Source organism: Oncorhynchus masou, unplaced genomic scaffold, assembly GCF_036934945.1.
Source record: "Oncorhynchus masou masou isolate Uvic2021 unplaced genomic scaffold, UVic_Omas_1.1 unplaced_scaffold_806, whole genome shotgun sequence".
NCBI lineage: Eukaryota > Metazoa > Chordata > Actinopteri > Salmoniformes > Salmonidae > Oncorhynchus > Oncorhynchus masou.
The window spans coordinates 3,490-23,429 of record NW_027014530.1 but is presented as its reverse complement, the minus strand read 5'-3'; the positions used below and the strand labels follow the sequence as shown (position 1 = coordinate 23,429).

At 41.7% G+C, this 19,940-nt stretch overlaps 1 protein-coding gene across 2 annotated transcripts; it reads right to left on the bottom strand.

Moving 5' to 3' along the window:
* Nucleotides 1-656: 656 nt before the first annotated feature.
* LOC135537518 (NLR family CARD domain-containing protein 3-like) lies at nucleotides 657-19,617 on the bottom strand. 2 transcript variants are annotated; one of them, XM_064963653.1, is made up of 10 exons: nucleotides 19,360-19,617; nucleotides 13,554-13,737; nucleotides 11,329-11,445; nucleotides 10,172-10,288; nucleotides 8,873-8,989; nucleotides 8,521-8,605; nucleotides 8,163-8,391; nucleotides 6,018-7,788; nucleotides 5,568-5,741; nucleotides 657-1,074 (listed from the first exon to the last, which is right to left on the bottom strand). In XM_064963653.1, exons 2-10 carry the CDS (start codon nucleotides 13,679-13,681, stop codon nucleotides 885-887), a joined length of 2,928 nt encoding a protein of 975 aa, XP_064819725.1. In that variant the 5' UTR covers nucleotides 13,682-13,737; nucleotides 19,360-19,617; the 3' UTR covers nucleotides 657-884. The 2 variants fall into 2 exon arrangements, with proteins under 2 accessions (XP_064819725.1, XP_064819726.1); XM_064963654.1 differs by lacking the exon at nucleotides 11,329-11,445 and having other exon boundaries at nucleotides 658-1,074; nucleotides 19,360-19,615.
* Nucleotides 19,618-19,940: the final 323 nt, after the last annotated feature.

Genomic DNA, 19,940 nt, shown 5'->3' with positions numbered 1-19,940 from the left:
ATCCCTGGTGTATATATCCCTGGTGTATATATCCCGGTGTTTCCCTGGTGTATATATCCCTGGTGTATATATCCCTGTGTTTCCCTGGTTTATATATCCCTGTGTTTTCCTGGTGTATATATCCCAGGTGTATATATCCCTGTGTTTCCCTGGTGTATATATCCCTGGTGTATGTATCCCTGTTGTATATATCCCTGTGTTTCCCTGGTGTATATATCCCTGGTGTATATGTCCCTGGTGTATATGTCCCTGGTGTATATGTCCCTGGTGTATATGTCCCTGGTGTATATGTCCCTGGTGTATATGTCCCTGGTGTATTTGTCCCTGGTGTATATGTCCCTGGTGTATATAGCCCTGTGTTTCCCTGGTGTATATAGCCCTGTGTTTCCCTGGTGTATATATCCCTGGTGTATATATCCCTGGTGTGTATATATATATATACAGTTTGTCTTGTATGCTTATCAAGTCAACCAGCATTTTTTTTTGCTTCTATTTGTTCCTCCCGGTTTTTGTCCCTTGCCTGTTTTCTGGACTCTTTACCCGACTGCCTGACCTCTAGTCTGCCTGACCATTCTGCCTGTCCTGACCTCTAGCCTGCCTGACCTCTAGTCTGCCTGACCATTCTGCCTGTCCTGACCTCTAGCCTGCCTGACCATTCTGCCTGTCCTGACCAGTCTGCCTGTCCTGACCTCTAGTCAGCCTGACCATTCTGCCTGTCCTGTCCAGTCTGTCTGTCCTGACCTCTAGTCTGTCTGCCACTCTGTGCCTCCTGGACTCTGATCTGGTTATGACCTTTGGCCTGTCCACGACCATTCTCTTGCCTCCCCCTTTTAGTATATTAATAAATATCAAAGACTCTAACCATCTGCCTCCCGTGCCATCTTCTACAGGAATACTGACCTCAGAGTCTCCAGTTTACAGTGGGGATTCCCCAGTCCAGCAGAGAGCAGCTTCACTCCTGAATCCTTCAGGTCATTGTTACTCAGATCCAGTTCTCTCAGGTGTGAGGGGTTTGACTCCAGAGCTGAGACCAGAGAAGCACAGCCTTCCTCTGTGACTAGACAGCCTGACAGCCTGCAAAGAGTCAAATCATTTTAAAACCACACTGATATTCTTTGGTGGTGAAAATAGTGGCAGTATATTTTTTCAGCATATTCAGATACATCAGTGTCCTGAAACCTGCCATATCTATTCATAAATGAATTATTATAAATGACAAATGATCAAAGTATTGCCTGCAGATGTCACGACCTGAAAACTTTGTTTTCTTTATTATTTTAGTTAGGTCAGGGTGTGACGAGGGCTTGTTTATCGCCCTCCAGGTTCCCTCGGAGAGTTCATCTATGAGCTTGATGCCTTGATAAGCTCCTTTCCTGAGGACGGCTCACCTCTCACAGTCCTGGGCGACTTTAACCTCCCCACGTCTACCTTTGACTCATTCCTCTCTGCCTCCTTCTTTCCACTCCTCTCCTCTTTTGACCTCACCCTCTCACCTTCCCCCCCTACTCACAAGGCAGGCAATACGCTCGACCTCATCTTTACTAGATGCTGTTCTTCCACTAACCTCATTGCAACTCCCCTCCAAGTCTCCGACCACTACCTTGTATCCTTTTCCCTCTCGCTCTCATCCAACACTTCCCACACTGCCCCTACTCGGATGGTATCGCGCCGTCCCAACCTTCGCTCTCTCTCCCCCGCTACTCTCTCCTCTTCCATCCTATCATCTCTTCCCTCTGCTCAAACCTTCTCCAACCTATCTCCTGATTCTGCCTCCTCAACCCTCCTCTCTTCCCTTTCTGCATCCTTTGACTCTCTATGTCCCCTATCCTCCAGGCCGGCTCGATCCTCCCCTCCCGCTCCGTGGCTCGACGACTCATTGCGAGCTCACAGAACAGGGCTCCGGGCAGCCGAGCGGAAATGGAGGAAAACTCGCCTCCCTGCGGACCTGGCATCCTTTCACTCCCTCCTCTCTACATTTTCCTCCTCTGTCTCTGCTGCTAAAGCCACTTTCTACCACTCTAAATTCCAAGCATCTGCCTCTAACCCTAGGAAGCTCTTTGCCACCTTCTCCTCCCTCCTGAATCCTCCTCCCCCCCCGCCTCCCTCTCTGCAGATGACTTCGTCAACCATTTTGAAGAGAAGGTCGACGACATCCGATACTCGTTTGCTAAGTCAAACGACACCGCTGGTTCTGCTCACACTGCCCTACCCTGTGCTCTGACCTCTTTCTCCCCTCTCTCTCCAGATGAAATCTCGCTTCTTGTGACGGCCGGCCGCCCAACAACCTGCCCGCTTGACCCTATCCCCTCCTCTCTTCTCCAGACCATTTCCGGAGACCTTCTCCCTTACCTCAACTCGCTCATCAACTCATCCCTGACCGCTGGCTACGTCCCTTCCGTCTTCAAGAGAGCGAGAGTTGCACCCCTTCTGAAAAATCCTACACTCGATCCCTCCGATGTCAACAACTACAGACCAGTATCCCTTCTTTCTTTTCTCTCCAAAACTCTTGAACGTGCCGTCCTTGGCCAGCTCTCCCGCTATCTCTCTCAGAATGACCTTCTTGATCCAAATCAGTCAGGTTTCAAGACTAGTCATTCAACTGAGACTGCTCTTCTCTGTATCATGGAGGCGCTCCGCACTGCTAAAGCTAACTCTCTCTCCTCTGCTCTCATCCTTCTAGACCTATCGGCTGCCTTCGATACTGTGAACCATCAGATCCTCTCCACCCTCTCCGAGTTGGGCATCTCCGGCGCGGCCCACGCTTGGATTGCGTCCTACCTGACAGGTCGCTCCTACCAGGTGGCGTGGCGAGAATCTGTCTCCTCGCCACGCGCTCTCACCACTGGTGTCCCCCAGGGCTCTGTTCTAGGCCCTCTCCCATTCTCGCTATACACCAAGTCACTTGGCTCTGTCACAACCTCACATGGTCTCTCCTATCATTGCTATGCAGACGACACACAATTAATCTTCTCCTTTCCACCTTCTGATGACCAGGTGGCGAATCGCATCTCTGCATGTCTGGCAGACATATCAGTGTGGATGACGGATCACCACCTCAAGCTGAACCTCGGCAAGACGGAGCTGCTCTTCCTCCCGGGGAAGGACTGCCTGTTCCATGATCTCGCCATCACGGTTGACAACTCCATTGTGTCCTCCTCCCAGAGCGCTAAGAACCTTGGCGTGATCCTGGACAACACCCTGTCGTTCTCAACTAACATCAAGGCGGTGGCCCGTTCCTGTAGGTTCATGCTCTACAACATCCGCAGAGTACGCCCCTGCCTCACACAGGAAGCGGCGCAGGTCCTAATCCAGGCACTTGTCATCTCCCGTCTGGATTACTGCAACTCGCTGTTGGCTGGGCTCCCTGCCTGTTCCATTAAACCCCTACAACTCATCCAGAACGCCGCAGCCCGTCTGGTGTTCAACCTTCCCAAGTTCTCTCACGTCACCCCGCTCCTCCGCTCTCTCCACTGGCTTCCAGTTGAAGCTCGCATCCGCTACAAGACCATGGTGCTTGCCTACGGAGCTGTGAGGGGAACGGCACCGCAGTACCTCCAGGCTCTGATCAGGCCCTACACCCAAACAAGGGCACTGCGTTCATCCACCTCTGGCCTGCTCGCCTCCCTACCACTGAGGAAGTACAGTTCCCGCTCAGCCCAGTCAAAACTGTTCGCTGCTCTGGCCCCCCAATGGTGGAACAAACTCCCTCACGACGCCAGGACAGCGGAGTCAATCACCACCTTCCGGAGACACCTGAAACCCCACCTCTTTAAGGAATACCTAGGATAGGATAAAGTAATTCTTCTCACCCCCCCCCGAAATGATTTAGATGCACTATTGTAAGTGGCTGTTCCACTGGATGTCATAAGGTGAATTCACCAATTTGTAAGTCGCTCTGGATAAGAGCGTCTGCCAAATGACTTAAATGTAAATGTAATGTTTTTGCACATCTATGGGGTTTGGCTTGTCTAGGTGTTTATATGTCTATGGTTGCCTGGATTGGTTCTCAGAGGCAGCTGTTTATTGTTGTCTCTGGTTGGGAACCATATTTCTTGGTTTATTTGTGGGTTGTTATTCTATGTTTAGTTGTTTAGTATTGCTTCACGGTTCATTTGTGATAGACACATTCTAAGGTGGTGAAAATCGTGGCAGTATATATTTTTTTAAATATTCAGATATCTGTGTCCTGACACCTGCCATATCTATTTATAAATGAATGTTTCATTATTAGAAATAACAAATGATCAAAGTATAGCCTGCAGATAGAAAAATGTATAGTACAAATATTTGAGTAGACTGACCAGACCAGTTTAAAAAGCAGTATCAGTCAGAAGACAGACAGTGAGGAATCAGATTTAGATTGTATTGAGTATACAGTCCACACCATATCTATTTAGACAGTGAGGTATCAGATTTAGATTGTATTGAGTCAACAGTCCACACCATATCTATTTAGACAGTGAAGCTAACATTTTAAATGTGTCTCTATTCTCCAGCATTTTGGATTTCAGATCAAATGTTTCATATGAGGTGACAGTATATAATGTCACCTTTTATTTGAGGATATTTTAATACATATCTGTTTCAACGTTTAGAAAAATTAAAGCATTTTATGTATCTCGTCCCCCATTTGAAGAAGTCATAAGTATTCTGACACTTAAAGTGTATTAAATTAGTCAAAAGTATATCTGGTCCCGTATTCCTCGAACACAATGACAACATCAAGCCTGTGACGCCTTGACTGAGAAAGAATCATGAATGAATCATGAATAATAATGAGTGAGAAAGTTACAGAGGCTACAACAAAACATGCTAACCTCTCACCATTACCAATAACAGAGGATACAACAAAACATGCTAACCTCTCACCATTACCAATAACAGAGGCTACAACAAAACATGCTAACCTCTCACCATTACCAATAACAGAGGATACAACAAAACATGCTAACCTCTCACCATTACCAATAACAGAGGATACAACAAAACATGCTAACCTCTCACCATTACCAATATCAGAGACTACAACCAAACATGCTAACCTCTCACCATTACCAATAACAGAGGCTACAACAAAACATGCTAACCTCTCACCATTACCAATAACAGAGGCTACAACAAAACATGCTAACCTCTCACCATTACCAATAACAGAGGCTACAACAAAACATACTAACCTCTCACCATTACCAATAACAGAGGCTACAACAAAACATACTAACCTCTCACCATTACCAATAACAGAGGCTACAACAAAACATGCTAACCTCTCACCATTACCAATAACAGAGGCTACAACAAAACATGCTAACCTCTCACCATTACCAATAACAGAGGATACAACAAAACATGCTAACCTCTCACCATTAACCTCAAATAAAAGGTGACATTCTGTACTGTCCCCTAATATGAAAGATTATATCTCAAACACAAAATGATGGAGCACCAAATTTAAAACTGTAAGCTTCACTGTCCAAACACATATAGTGTGGACTATTTGTGTCTGGTAAGCACATGTGGATCTGGTGAACAGTTATCACTTGTTGACCAACTACAGGAATGCTGACCTCAGAGTCTCCAGTTTACAGTGGGGATTCCCCAGTCCAGCAGAGAGCAGCTTCACTCCTGAATCCTTCAGGTCGTTGTTACTCAGATCCAGCTCTCTCATGTGTGAGGGGTTTGACTCCAGAGCTGAGACCAGAGAAGCACAGCCTTCCTCTGTGACTCCACAGTCTGACAGCCTGACAAAGAGATCATCAGGACTTCACAAACACACTGTTCATTTAACACCAGTAGTGTAGAAGGACAATGGCAGATGCATTTGGTTTATTCTCTCAAATAACATATAGATTAATCTTAGATTTCCTAGAATTGTATGGTCTTATTGTTACACTAATGTGAATTTGTTCAATATGTTTTTCAATATAATATTATATACACGTTATAATACATATTTTTCTCTAAACTGAATATTTCTTCCTGATGATTAGTTCTTATATGTCATTTTATTTACTCACAGAACAGCTCTGGAGGCTTTGACCACTGGCAGCAGCCTCAGAAGACCTTCCTCTGATCTGGAGTATTTCTTCAGGTCAAACACATCCAGCTCCTTTTCTGAAGTCAGCAACACAAAGACCAGAGCTGACCACTGTGCAGGTGACAGTTTGGCTCTAGAGAGACTTCCTGATCTCAGGTAGCTTTGGATCTCCTCCACTAGAGAATGGTCATTCAGTTCATTCAGACAGTGGAACAGATTGATGCTCCTCTCTGGAGAGAGATTCTCCCTGATCTTCTCCTTGATGTACTTGACTGTTTCTTCATGGCTCTGTGAGCTGCTTCTTGTCTTTGTCAGTAGACCTCGTAAGTGCTTCTGATTGGACTCCAGTGAGAGGCCCAGAAGGAAGCGGAGGAAAAGGTCCAGGTTTCCCGTCTCACTTTGTAAGGCTTTATCCACAGCACTCTTGTAGAAAGCAACTTCAGGCTCGTCTTTTGTTTGCAGTTTGTCCATTAGATTCTCATTGTTGTTGATGAATGAGAGGAACACATATACAGCAGCCAGAAACTCCTGAATGCTCAGATGAACAAAGCAGTACACCTTGTCCTGGTACAGCCCACATTCCTCTTTAAAGAGCTGTGTGCACAATCCTGAGTACACTGAGGCTTCATTGACATCAATGCCTGACTCTTTCAGGTCTTCTTCATAGAAAATCAGATTGCCCTTCACAAGCTGTTGAAAAGCCAGTTTTCCCAGTGACAGAATGCTCTCTTTATTCCAGTGTGGACCTGTCTCTTCTTTCCCAAGATACTTTTCATTCTTCTGTTTGGTATGAAACACCACAAGGTGTGTGTACATCTCAGTCAGAGTCTTGGGCATCTCTTCTCTCTTATGTTTCAGCATGTGTTCAAGGACTGTTGCAGAAATCCAACAGAAGACTGGAATGTGGCACATGATGTGGAGGCTCCTTGATGTCTTTATGTGTGAGATGATTCTGCTGGCCAGGTCCTCATCACTGAATCTCTTCCTGAAGTACTCCTCCTTCTGTGGGTCATTGAACCCTCGTACCTCTGTCACCTGGTCAACACACCATGAAGGGATCTTATTGGCTGCTGCAGGTCGGGTAGTTATCCAGAGGAGAGCAGAGGGAAGCAGATTTCCCTTGATGAGATTTGTAAGCAGAACATCCACTGAGGTTGACTCTGTGACGTCCCAACAGATCTTGTTCTTCTGGAAGTCTAGGGGCAGTCGGCACTCATCCAGACCATCAAAGATGAACAGAACTTTGTACTTGTTGTTGATGGAGATTCCTGATTGTTTGGTTTCCATTGAGAAGTGATTGAGCAGTTCAATGAAAGTGTGTTTGTCCTCTTTCATCAAATTCAGCTCCCGGAAAGGGAATGAAAATACAAATTGGACATCCTGATTTGCTTTTCCTTCAGCCCAGTCCAGAATGAACTTCTGCACAGAGACTGTTTTTCCAATGCCAGCGACTCCCTTTGTCAGCACAGTTCTGATAGGTTTGTCTTGTCCAGTTAAGGGTTTGAAGATGTCGTTACATTTGATTGCAGTCTCTGGTCTTGCTTGTTTCCTGGTTGTTGTCTCAATCTGTTTCAGCTCATGTTCCTTATTGACCTCTCCTGTTCCACCCTCTGTGATGTAGAGCTCTGTGTAGATCTTATTGAGAAGTGTTGGGTTTCCTTGTTTAGCGATCCCCTCAAATACACATTGAAACTTCTTCTTGAGATTAGATTTGAGTTCACGTTGGCAAATCACAGCAAGCTCATCTGAATCTAGAAACAAAACAGAGGATATTAATATTACGTCTGTTTTAATGCCTACAGTATCGAAGGACTGTTATAAAGTTGTACATTATAATAATTTATTCTCTTAACTGACTGTATAAATGTGTAAATGTTTTCATAATGCATTACAGACTGGTGTGACTGATTATATTATTATTGGTATTATTGATGGTATTATTAATGTTCTCTCTCTCTCTAAATTAATCACCACAACACATCCCTGCTGCTACTTGATGAGGTCACTAGGTGTTGTGTTAAGGCTGCTACAATATCATTGAGTTACACAGCTACTTTAGCTGTACTTTAGCTACAGCTTTTAAATGTTATAAAACAGCATTCAACATGAAGCAGACAGATCTTACATTTCTCCAGTGTGTCAGCAAGCTCCTTCTGGTTCATTTTCCTCAGGATGTGCAGTGTGATCTTCAGAGCCCCCTCTCTGGCACTGCTCTCCTGCTTCTCATCTTCAGCATCCACCACTTCCTTATCCTGCTTCTGACTCTCAAAGCCTTCTGGGAGTTCTGGACTAAGAATCCTCTTGAACATCTTCAGCTCATTCTTCATAAATGTCATCATTTTCTCTTCAAGCAACTGAAATAAATAAAGTAAATAAGTTAAGCAAGAGAAGAAATGCTTTCTTTTTAAAACATTAATGAATGATTGACAGATCAACTTTACTTGAGGTAAACAAAAACAAATGTACATAACAGGACCACATACACTGAATATGGAGGCCAGGTCTGTTTGATGACTCTGGGAAGACTGACCACTGAGAATCTCTGACTCTGATCTCTCCTGTTGGTTTCTGTGGACAAAACATGAGATTACATCTCCTCATCCAGGGAGGACACACACGCACACACACACACACACACATACACACACACACGCACTCACACACAGGGAGGGAACATTGTGTTTGTTTAATATTGTTTTAGGACTATGAAAATGGACAAAATTATTAGCCTATGGATTATGAAAACAACAACAATAAATGGGAAAATGGGAGAGGAGAAATGACTAGAGACAGTGTTGTTTAACTCACTGACCAGGACCCATGACTTCTTCTTACCTTTGTTCAGTAGAAAAGTCTCCCTCTCTAAAGTTTAGAGGATGATTCATAGACCGGTCACTCTTCATGGACACACAGCTGGGAACAGGGGAGGCTGGTCTCTCCTGCTGGATTGGACTTCAACACAACAGAGACAAACATTACATCTCTCATCGACTCTGAGCTCAGATGGGGAAACATAAGAAGAGTTTCATTCCAAAACGATATATATCACTTATCAGAAATGTTAGTAAATTAGCTTTTATTGTTTAAAGCATTTCTGAAAGAGATTGGTGTGTTTTTTCACTATCTAGTCATGGTATGGGATTGATATGTACAGATATGTATTTGTTTAAAATCACTTGATGTCTTCATTTCAGAGAGACAAATAATCATGTTTTTTTTCCTCAAAATGCTATTTATTTGCCTCACTCTCAAATGTTACCGACCGGAATAATGAGGCTATAAGGAGAACCAGTACTGAGTCAATGTGCAGGGTACCAGGTAGTTGAGGTAATAATGAGACTATAAGGAGAACCAGTACTGAGTCAATGTGCAGGATACCAGGTAGTTGAGGTAATAATGAGACTATAAGGAGTACCAGTACTGAGTCAATGTGCAGGGTACCAGGTAGTTCAGGTAATAATGAGACTATAAGGAGTACCAGCACTGAGTCAATGTGCAGGGTACCAGGTAGTTGAGGTAATAATGAGACTATAAGGAGTACCAGTACTGAGTCAATGTGCAGGGTACCAGGTAGTTGAGGTAATAATGAGACTATAAGGAGTACCAGTACTGAGTCAATGTGCAGGGTACCAGGTAGTTGAGGTAATAATGAGACTATAAGGAGAACCAGTACTGAGTCAATGTGCAGGGTACCAGGTAGTTGAGGTAATAATGAGACTATAAGGAGTACCAGTACTGAGTCAATGGGCAGGGTACCAGGTAGTTGAGGTAATAATGTGACTATAAGGAGTACCAGTACTGAGTCAATGTGCAGGGTACCAGGTAGTTGAGGTAATATGTACATGTAGGTAAAGGTAAAAGTGACTAGAAAATCAGGATAGAGATTACCACTCCTCATCCAGGGAGTGCGCACACACACACACACACACACACACACACACACACACACACACACACACACACATGGAGGAAACATTGTGTCTGTTTAATATTGTTTTAGGACTATGAAAATAGACAAAATTATTAGCCTATAGATTATGAAAACAACAACAATAAATGGGAGAATGGGAGAGGAGAAATGACTAGAGACAGTGTTGTTTAACTCACTGACCAGGACCCATGAGTTCTTCTTACCTTTGTTCAGTAGAAAAGTCTCCCTCTCTAAAGTATAGAGGTTGATTCATAGACCGGTCACTCTTCATGGACACACAGCTGGGAACAGGGGAGGCTGGTCTCTCCTGCTGGATTGGTCTTCAACACAACAGAGACAAACATTACATCTCTCATCTACTCTGAGCTCAGATGGGGAAACATAAGAAGAGTTTTGTTCCAAAACACTATATATCACTTTTCAGTAATGTTAGTAAATTAGCTTTTATTGTTGAAAGCATTTCTGAAAGAGATTGGTGTGTTTTTTCACTATCTAATCATGGTATGGGATTGATATGTACCGATATGTATTTGTTTAAAATCACTTGATGTCTTCATTTCAGAGAGACAAATAATCATGTTTTTTCCCCGCAAAATGCTATATATTTGCCTCACTCTCAAATGTTACCGACCGGAATAATGAGGCTATAAGGAGTACCAGTACTGAGTCAATGTGCAGGGGACCAGGTAGTTGAGGCAATAATGAGACTATAAGGAGTACCAGTACTGAGTCAATGTGCAGGGTACAGGTAGTTGAGGTAATAATGAGACTATAAGGAGAACCAGTACTGAGTCAATGTGCAGGGTACCAGGTAGTTGAGGTAATAATGAGACTATAAGGAGTACCAGTACTGAGTCAATGTGCAGGGTACCAGGTAGTTGAGGTAATAATGAGACTATAAGGAGTACCAGTACTGAGTCAATGTGCAGGGGACCAGGTAGTTGAGGTAATAATGAGACTATAAAGAGTACCAGAACTGAGTCAATGTGCAGGGTACCAGGTTGTTGAGGTAATATGTACATGTAGGTAAAGGTAAAAGTGACTAGAAAATCAGGATAGAGATTACCACTCCTCATCCAGGGAGTGTACACACACACACACACACACACACACACACACACACACACACACACACACACACACACACACACACACACACACACACACACACACACACACACACACACACACAGAGGAAACATTGTGTCTGTTTAATATTGTTTTAGGACTGTGAAAATGGACAAAATTATTAGCCTATGGATAATGAAAACAACAACAATAAATGGGAAGGTGGGAGAGGAGAAATGACTAGAGACAGTGTTGTTTAACTCACTGACCAGGACCCATGAGTTCTTCTTACCTTTGTTCAGTAGAAAAGTCTCCCTTTCTAAACTGTAAAGGTTGATTCATAGACCAGTCACTCTTCATGGACACACAGCTGGGAACAGGGGAGGCTGGTCTCTCCTGCTGCATTGGTCTACAACACAACAGAGACAAACATTACATCTCATCTACTCTGAGCTCAGATGGGGAAACATAAGAAGAGTTTCACAAATAGAACTGACTTCCAGACGTTAGTTAATGGCGCGACAGCAGTGTGTCATTATTAATGACGACATTAATTTAGCGTCGCGAGCGTTGTCGTCAGTCTGTCAGCCCCGCTAAAAGGCTGGTGTCGTTACTCTGCCTTCTCCGGGGGATGTTGAGGTAAATTTACTAACCGGGAGTGTTGAATGATGTAATTACTTGGAAGGCTGGAAGACGCACTCTCGAGGTTGTTTACTCACAATATCAGATAATAAGATGATTTTTATAATGAATGTATACTGAGGTTGAGTTTCTGACTAGTGATTATTTACCCGGCGTTCAATACCTGCTATTGAGGCACCTTGAAAATAATATTCAAAAGTTCGGTCCTTGGACTCAGACGGGTTAAACACTAAAGTTACCGTCCATCTAGTGAAGAACCGGACAGAGGTAGGCAGCATCCGTCAACGAGAGAGGGAGAAGCCTCACCGGGATTTAACAGGTGGAAGAAACAACCGGGGAGCTCCATCGGTCCACAAGAAATGCAGACAGCCGGTGATGATGTAGTGGTAGCTATGATTACTAGGATGCTGCTGGTAGAGTAGCTAGCTAGCTTACCGAGCTGTACCGAGTAGCTATGGTAACTAGGATGCTGCTGGTAGAGTAGCTAGCTAGATTACCGAGCTGTACCGACTAGCTAGTCGTTCGTCTGTCAATCGTCTCGATGATGATGAATCCGGTGAACCACAAAATGAAACAAGGATAGAGAGTGAAAATGATCTGACTACACTAATACTGTAACTAATACACTAACACTGTAACAAACTCCGTCGTTATTCCCCAAGATCAACTCAGTCCTCTCTGCGCGTAACCGGACAATATCCTTGGCGCCACACCGGACGGGGACGCGGACAGTTCTGTATGGGGACGCGGACGGTTCTGTACGGGGACGCGGACAGTTCTGTACGGGGACGCGGCAGTTCTGTACGGGGACGCGGACAGTTCTGTACGGGGACGCGGACAGTTCCAGAACGCGGACAATCAACTCAACCCAGTCTCTGCAGCGGGTTACATTAGTAATATTCATTTTTTATTATTATGTAAAACAAACATTCTATGTTTTTTTTAACAATATGTTGAGATCTGGGTCCATATCGCCAAAGTGTCCCAGAGGAGACAATTGGTCATATAAGTGCTGAGAATAAAGAGATTTTACACTTATGGGTATAAATTAAAGCTATTTATGAAGTCTCTAGTCCCACCTAGTCGGCAGATATTTAGGACACATCGTGAGCTTCCTAACCTCCTATAAAGGGTTCTATATATATTCTATATATACTGTATACTCAGACACTTCCTAACCTCCTATAAAGGGTTCTATATATACTGTATACTCAGACACTACCCAACCTCCTATAAAGGGTTCTATATATATTCTATATATACTGTATACTCAGACACTACCCAACCTCCTATAAAGGGTTCTATATATATTCTATATATATTGTATACTCAGACACTTCCTAACCTCCTATAAAGGGTTCTATATATATTCTATATATACTGTATATTCAGACACTTCCTAACCTCCTATAAAGGGTTCTATATATATTCTATACACTTCCTAACCTGATCAGAATAAAAACTATAGAGTTATGCCTGCCAAAATATTAGATAATAATTAAGAGGCTAAATGATTGTGTCATGCTAAAATTTTATAGTGGTGTGTGTGTGTGTGTGTGTGTGTGTGTGTGTGTGTGTGTGTGTGTGTGTGTGTGTGTGTGTGTGTGTGTGTGTGTGTGTGTGTGTGTGTGTGTGTGTGTGTGTTTGCTGGTGAGACAACCACATATCACAGTCTAATATACAGGATACAAACATTTCATTACAGCTATATCGCGTTTTGAAAAACAAAAATTTATACAAAAAAACTATGAATTAAAATCTTAGAACAACAATATTTTACAGACAAGGTTCCCCTGAGCAATACTGTCTGATAAATAACAAATGTGAAACAATGGTGGAAACACGTTTTAGAAACAAACAACATTATTATCTCACCTCATAGCTTTGGTGTCATGTTCCCCAGAGAGACTCATTTTAGAGGCAGGGCCCCCCTTCTTTCTAGCTCCAGAGAGACTCATTTTAGAGGCAGGGCCCCCCTTCTTTCTCTCCCCAGAGAAACTCATTTTAGAGGCAGGGCTCCCCTCCTCTCTCTCCCCAGAGTCACTTAGAGCACTGTCCCCTAAACAGAGATCCAACATGTTTGTTGTGGTTAACACAGTGTCAACTAAACAGAGATCCAACATGTTGGTTGTGGTTAACACAGTGACAACTAAACAGAGATCCAACATGTTGGTTGTGGTTAACACAGTGACCCCTAAACAGAGATCCAACATGTTGGTTGTGGTTAACACAGTGACAACTAAACAGAGATCCAACATGTTGGTTGTGGTTAACACAGTGACAACTAAACAGAGATCCAACATGTTGGTTGTGGTTAACACAGTGACAACTAAACAGAGATCCAACATGTTGGTTGTGGTTAACACAGTGATTCTTGAAGGTCATATGTTCTCATTTATTCATGATCTCTTAGAAATAAAACATTTACTAACAGACACATCCAAACAGTCAGGTGATTTAATGCATCACATGAGCATGTACAGTGCCTTGCGAAAGTATTCAGCCCCCTTGAACTTTGCGACCTTTTGCAACATTTCAGGCTTCAAACATAAAGATATAAAACTGTATTTTTTTGTGAAGAATCAACAACAATTGGGACACAATCATGAAGTGGAAGACATTTATTGGATATTTCAAACTTTTTGAACAAATCAAAAACTGAAAAATTGGGCGTGCAAAATTATTCCTTGATTCTAAACAGCGTTTGCCGTGTTTCAGTCGATATTATGGAGTTAATTTGGAAAACAGTTCGCCGTTTTGATGAGTGAATTTTTGTTTTTTTTGGTACCCAAACGTGATGTACAAAACGGAGCGATTTCTCCTACACAAAGAATCTTTCAGGAAAAACTGAACATTTGCTATGTAACTGAGAGTCTCCTCATTGAAAACATCCGAAGTTCTTCAAAGGTAAATGATTTTATTTGAATACTTTTCTGGTTTTTGTGCAAATGTTGCCCGCTGAATGCTACGCTAAATGCTACGCTAGCTATCAATACTCTTACACAAATGCTTGTTTTGCTATGGTTAAAAAGCATATTTTGAAAATCTGAGATGACAGTGTTGTTAAGAAAAGGCTAAGCTTGAGAGCTAGCACATTCATTTCATTTCATTTGCGATTTTCATAAAGAGTTAACGTTACGTTATGCTAATGAGCTTGAGGCTATAACTGGATACAGGTTTTTTTCATAGCCAAACGTGAACAAAACGGAGCGATTTGTCCTACACAAATAATATTTTTTTTGAAAAACTGAACATTTGCTATCTAACTGAGAGTCTCCTCATTGAAAACATCTGAAGTTCTTCAAAGGTAAATTATTTTATTTGAATGATTTTCTTGTTTTTCTGAAAATGTTGCTGGCTGAATTCTAGGCTTATAGCTATGCTAGCTATCAATACTCTTACACAAATGCTTGTTTAGCTATGGTTGAAAAGCATATTTTGAAAATCTGAGATGACAGTGTTGTTAACAAAAGTCTAAGCTTGAGAGCAAATATATTTATTTCATTTCATTTGCGATTTTCATGAATAGTTAACGTTGCGTTATGCTAATGAGCTTGAGGCCATAAATAGGATCCCGGATCCGGGATTGCTCGACGCAAGAAGTTAAGGCTCCCAGACGTGACCAACTGAGTTTCTATTTGAGTTGCAACCTTCCGGTTACTAGTCCAACACTCTAACCACTAGGCTACCCTGCCGCCCCTCTCTACTGTCTGTTAAGGCTCCCAGACGTGACCAACTGAGTTTCTTTTTGAGGATGAACGGAGGGAAAAAATACACCAATTGCCATGGTTACTACTGTGTTGTTATGCTCCAACATTACAACAACATCAGTGGGGTCTAACTGTCCAGCTTTTATTTAGTTGAATGAACATTCTCAAAGATGATATGCTGTTATTGAAATATGTTTCAGTCCATTGTCTTTTATACATACTTTCTATTTGGTTTTTAGTCGTTTAAGTTAATACTGAAAACATTTGTTTTGGTAATGTCATCCCCCGACCCACCTGGACCCCTGCCGTGACCCAGAAGTGGTCCTGACAGAGTTTACATAGACTACCAGTAGCAGGACTCATCACCTTCAAATCCGTTTCATTCTAAATAACTGAGAATATAGTGATATTTCCTAAACATTTCCTAAAGAGACCCTCAGGTCGTTCAGAATCATATCTCAAGCCTATTCTGTCTATTGAATGTTTGACAACCTAATTATCCTACTTCTGGTTGTGCAGACAAATCTGTGCCACAGTTTCTACAGCCATTTTGTAACTGCGTAAGCTACACACATATTTACAATTTCATGAGGAAATCACATATTTTCTGACGCTGTTGCAGAGGCAGTACTCTGTATTATAAACTTCAACAACCTTTTTATATTCATCTCAAATACACTATAAGTTTTAAATTCCCTACATTGCAGAAAAGTTCTCATGCAAAAGGTTATAAATTCAGATCCTGTACAGAGATTGTCTTTGGTTTTGGGAAGGCTGAAAGATAACATTGAATTCCCCACAAGTATTGAAAACAGGAAGTGAATTTAGTCACAAGGTTGTGCCAATTAAAGCAGTGTTGCAAAATTCTTACCACCCCACTCTTCCCCATCTGTTTTAAGAACAAATATTTAATATATAATTTAAACCCATTTCGCTCACACCTTCCTAACTTAATCTGCCTTTTAACCCATTTCCCTCACACCTTCTGAACTTAATCTGCCTTTTAACCCATTTCCCTCACACCTTCTGAACTTAATTTGCCTTTTCACCCATTTCCCTCACACCTTCCTAACTTAATCTGCTTGTTAACCCATTTCCCTCACACCTTCCTAACTTAATCTGCTTGTTAACCCATTTCCCTCAGACCTTCCTAACTTAATCTGCCTTTAAACCCATTTCCCTCACACCTTCCTAACTTAATCTGCCTTTAAACCCCTTTCCCTCCCACCTTCCTAACTTAATCTGCCAAGACAATGTGCTGTAGGAGCTTGGTGTCCAGCCAGCCACTGATGAGTCTCTCTTTCCTCACTGAATAAAAGACAAATAGATGAATGGGCCATAATTGTGCACCTTGCAAGCTTCACAGTTCGAATTAAATGAGGTCTAACTGAATGATGAGGGAGGTGAAGAGGTTGATTTAATGTAGCACAACTGTCACTCCCTGGTCGAAATATATTATGTTTATTCTTCATTTATTCGGTCAGGCCAGGGTGTGACATGGGTTATTGTGGTGTGTTTTTGTCTTGGGTTTTTTGGGGTGTCTAGCGTTGTCTATGGCTGCCTGAGGCGGTTCTCAATCAGAGTCAGGTGATTATCGTTGTCTCTGATTGGGAACCATATTTAGGCAGCCATATTCTTTGAGTGTTTCGTGGGTGATTCTTCCTGTCTCTGTGTCTTCACCAGATAGGACTGTTTAGGTTTTCACGTTCTGTTTGTTGTTTTAGTATTGTTCATGTTTTTTCATTTGTCATTAAACATGTCTCAAAAATACCACGCTGCATTTTGGTCCGCTTCTCCTTCAACAGAAGAAATCCGTTACAACAACAGTGTATTGATGAGTTGAAGAGGTGATTTAATGTAGCACAACAGTGTATTGATTAGTTGATGAGTTTGATTTAATGTAGCACAACAGTGTATTGATGAGTTGAAGAGGTTGATTTAATGTAGCACAACAGTGTATTGATGAGTTGAAGAGGTGATTTAATGTAGCACAACAGTGTATTGATGAGTTGAAGAGGTGATTTAATGTAGCACAACAGTGTATTGATGAGTTGAAGAGGTTGATTTAATGTAGCACAACAGTGTATTGATGAGTTGAAGAGGTTGATTTAATGTAGCACAACAGTGTATTGATGAGTTGAAGAGGTTGATTTAATGTAGCACAACAGTGGATTGATGAGTTGAAGAGGTTGATTTAATGTAGCACAACAGTGTATTGATGAGTTTGTGTTATGCCTGTTTATCAGCAGTAAATCATTTGACCACACGCCTTGTGGCTTGATAATATTCTCTTTTATGTTTTACTTTCTATAAATAAACTGTTATGGGACTGTTCTATTGGCTGTAACTCTAATACTAATCACATGTATTGTAAAGGGAAATGACAACATGCTATGAGTTGCAGCCTTTAGAATAATGACAACATGCTATGAGTTGCAGACTTTAGATAAATGACAACATGCTATGAGTTGCAGCCTTTAGAATAATGACAACATGCTATGAGTTGCAGCCTTTAGAATAATGACAACATGCTATGAGTTGCAGCCTTTAGAATAATGTAGAACATGCTATGAGTTGCAGCCTTTAGAATAATGTAAAACATGTCCTTGACTCTATCAAGTTGATGAACAAAAGTTAGCCTGTAGACAAGATTGAATGTACAATAATCTGATGAGTGACAATATTAGGCTTGTCAGTTTTCATATTGTACATGAAGAGATGGGAGCATCTAGTACATGAAGAGATGGGAGCATCTAGTGCATGAAGAGATGGGAGCATCTAGTACATGAAGAGATGGGAGCATCTAGTACATGAAGAGATGGGAGCATCTAGTATATGAAGAGATGGGAGCATCTAGTACATGAAGAGATGGGAGCATCTAGTACATGAAGAGATGGGAGCATTAGTACATGAAGAGATGGGAGCATCTAGTACATGAAGAGATGGGAGCATCTAGTACATGAAGAGATGGGAGCATATAGTACATGAAGAGATGGGAGCATCTAGTACATGAAGAGATGGGAGCATCTAGTACATGAAGAGATGGGAGCATCTACTATATGAAGAGTTGGGAGCATCTAGTACATGAAGAGATGGGAGCTTCTTGTAATTGACAGATGCAGTGAAAGGAGCCTCTCTTTATCAAATTCTCCTTCAGAGTCACAAGCAGGTTAAACATTGTGATTTCTATATAATACTGTATCAGAGATCAGATTCTGCAGGTTAAACATTGTGATTTCTATATAATACTGTATCAGAAAGATCAGATTCTGCAGGTTAAACATTGTGGTTTCTATATAATACTGTATCAGAGATCAGATTCTGCAGGTTAAACATTGTGATTTCTATATAATACTGTATCAGAAAGATCAGATTCTGCAGGTTAAACATTGTGATTTCTATATAATACTGTATCAGAAAGATCAGATTCTGCAGGTTAAACATTGTGATTTCTATATAATACTGTATCAGAGATCAGATTCTGCAGGTTAAACATTGTGATTTCTATATAATACTGTATCAGAGATCAGATTCTGCAGGTTAAACATTGTGATTTCTATATAATACTGTATCTGAGATCAGATTCTGCAGGTTAAACATTGTGATTTCTATATAATACTGTATCAGAGATCAGATTCTGCAGGTTAAACATTGTGATTTCTATATAATACTGTATCAGAGATCAGATTCTGCAGGTTAAACATTGTGATTTCTATATAATACTGTATCAGAGATCAGATTCTGCAGGTTAAACATTGTGATTTCTATATAATACTGTATCTGAGATCAGATTCTGCAGGTTAAACATTGTGATTTCTATATAATACTGTATCAGAGATCAGATTCTGCAGGTTAAACATTGTGATTTCTATATAATACTGTATCAGAGATCAGATTCTGCAGGTTAAACATTGTGATTTCTATATAATACTGTATCTGAGATCAGATTCTGCAGGTTCATTGACACGTACCTTCATCAAATAACTCTCTTCATTCAGGAGGTGCAGCTTAATTTCCAAAGTTCACTTTTTCTTCAACAACATCTGTGTTGTCCAGGTATTTATCACAGGACCCCTGTAGCAGCAGTATTGATCAACATCTGTGTTGTCCAGGTATTTATTACAGGACCCCTGTAGCAGCAGTATTGATCAACATCTGTGTTGTCCAGGTATTTATTACAGGACCCCTGTAGCAGCAGTATTGATCAACATCTGTGTTGTCCAGGTATTTATTACAGGACCCCTGTAGCAGCAGTATTGATCAACATCTGTGTTGTCCAGGTATTTATCACAGGACCCCTGTAGCAGCAGTATTGATCAACATCTGTGTTGTCCAGGTATTTATTACAGGACCCCTGTAGCAGCAGTATTGATCAACATCTGTGTTGTCCAGGTATTTATCACAGGACCCCTGTAGCAGCAGTATTGAGCTGCTACTAAGCAGAAACTAGTACCACAATCAAATTAAAATCAAATTATTCTGTCATCAATGGATGAACGGCCAATAGAAACCAGATAGAAACTGATAATAGTGCATGTGACTTCAGTTCTGG

Bases quoted from the DNA above. Each gene is read 5' to 3' on its own strand.
- LOC135537518 (XM_064963653.1), bottom strand. From the start codon at position 13,681: ATGAGTTTCTCTGGGGAGAGAAAGAAGGGGGGCCCTGCCTCTAAAATG. The intron at 8,392-8,520 runs GTATGTGGTCCT...TATTTATTTCAG, and splicing joins ACCTGGCCTCCATATTCAGT to TTGCTTGAAGAGAAAATGAT. The intron at 5,742-6,017 runs GTGAGTAAATAA...TCTCTTTGTCAG, and splicing joins AAAGCCTCCAGAGCTGTTCT to GCTGTCAGACTGTGGAGTCA.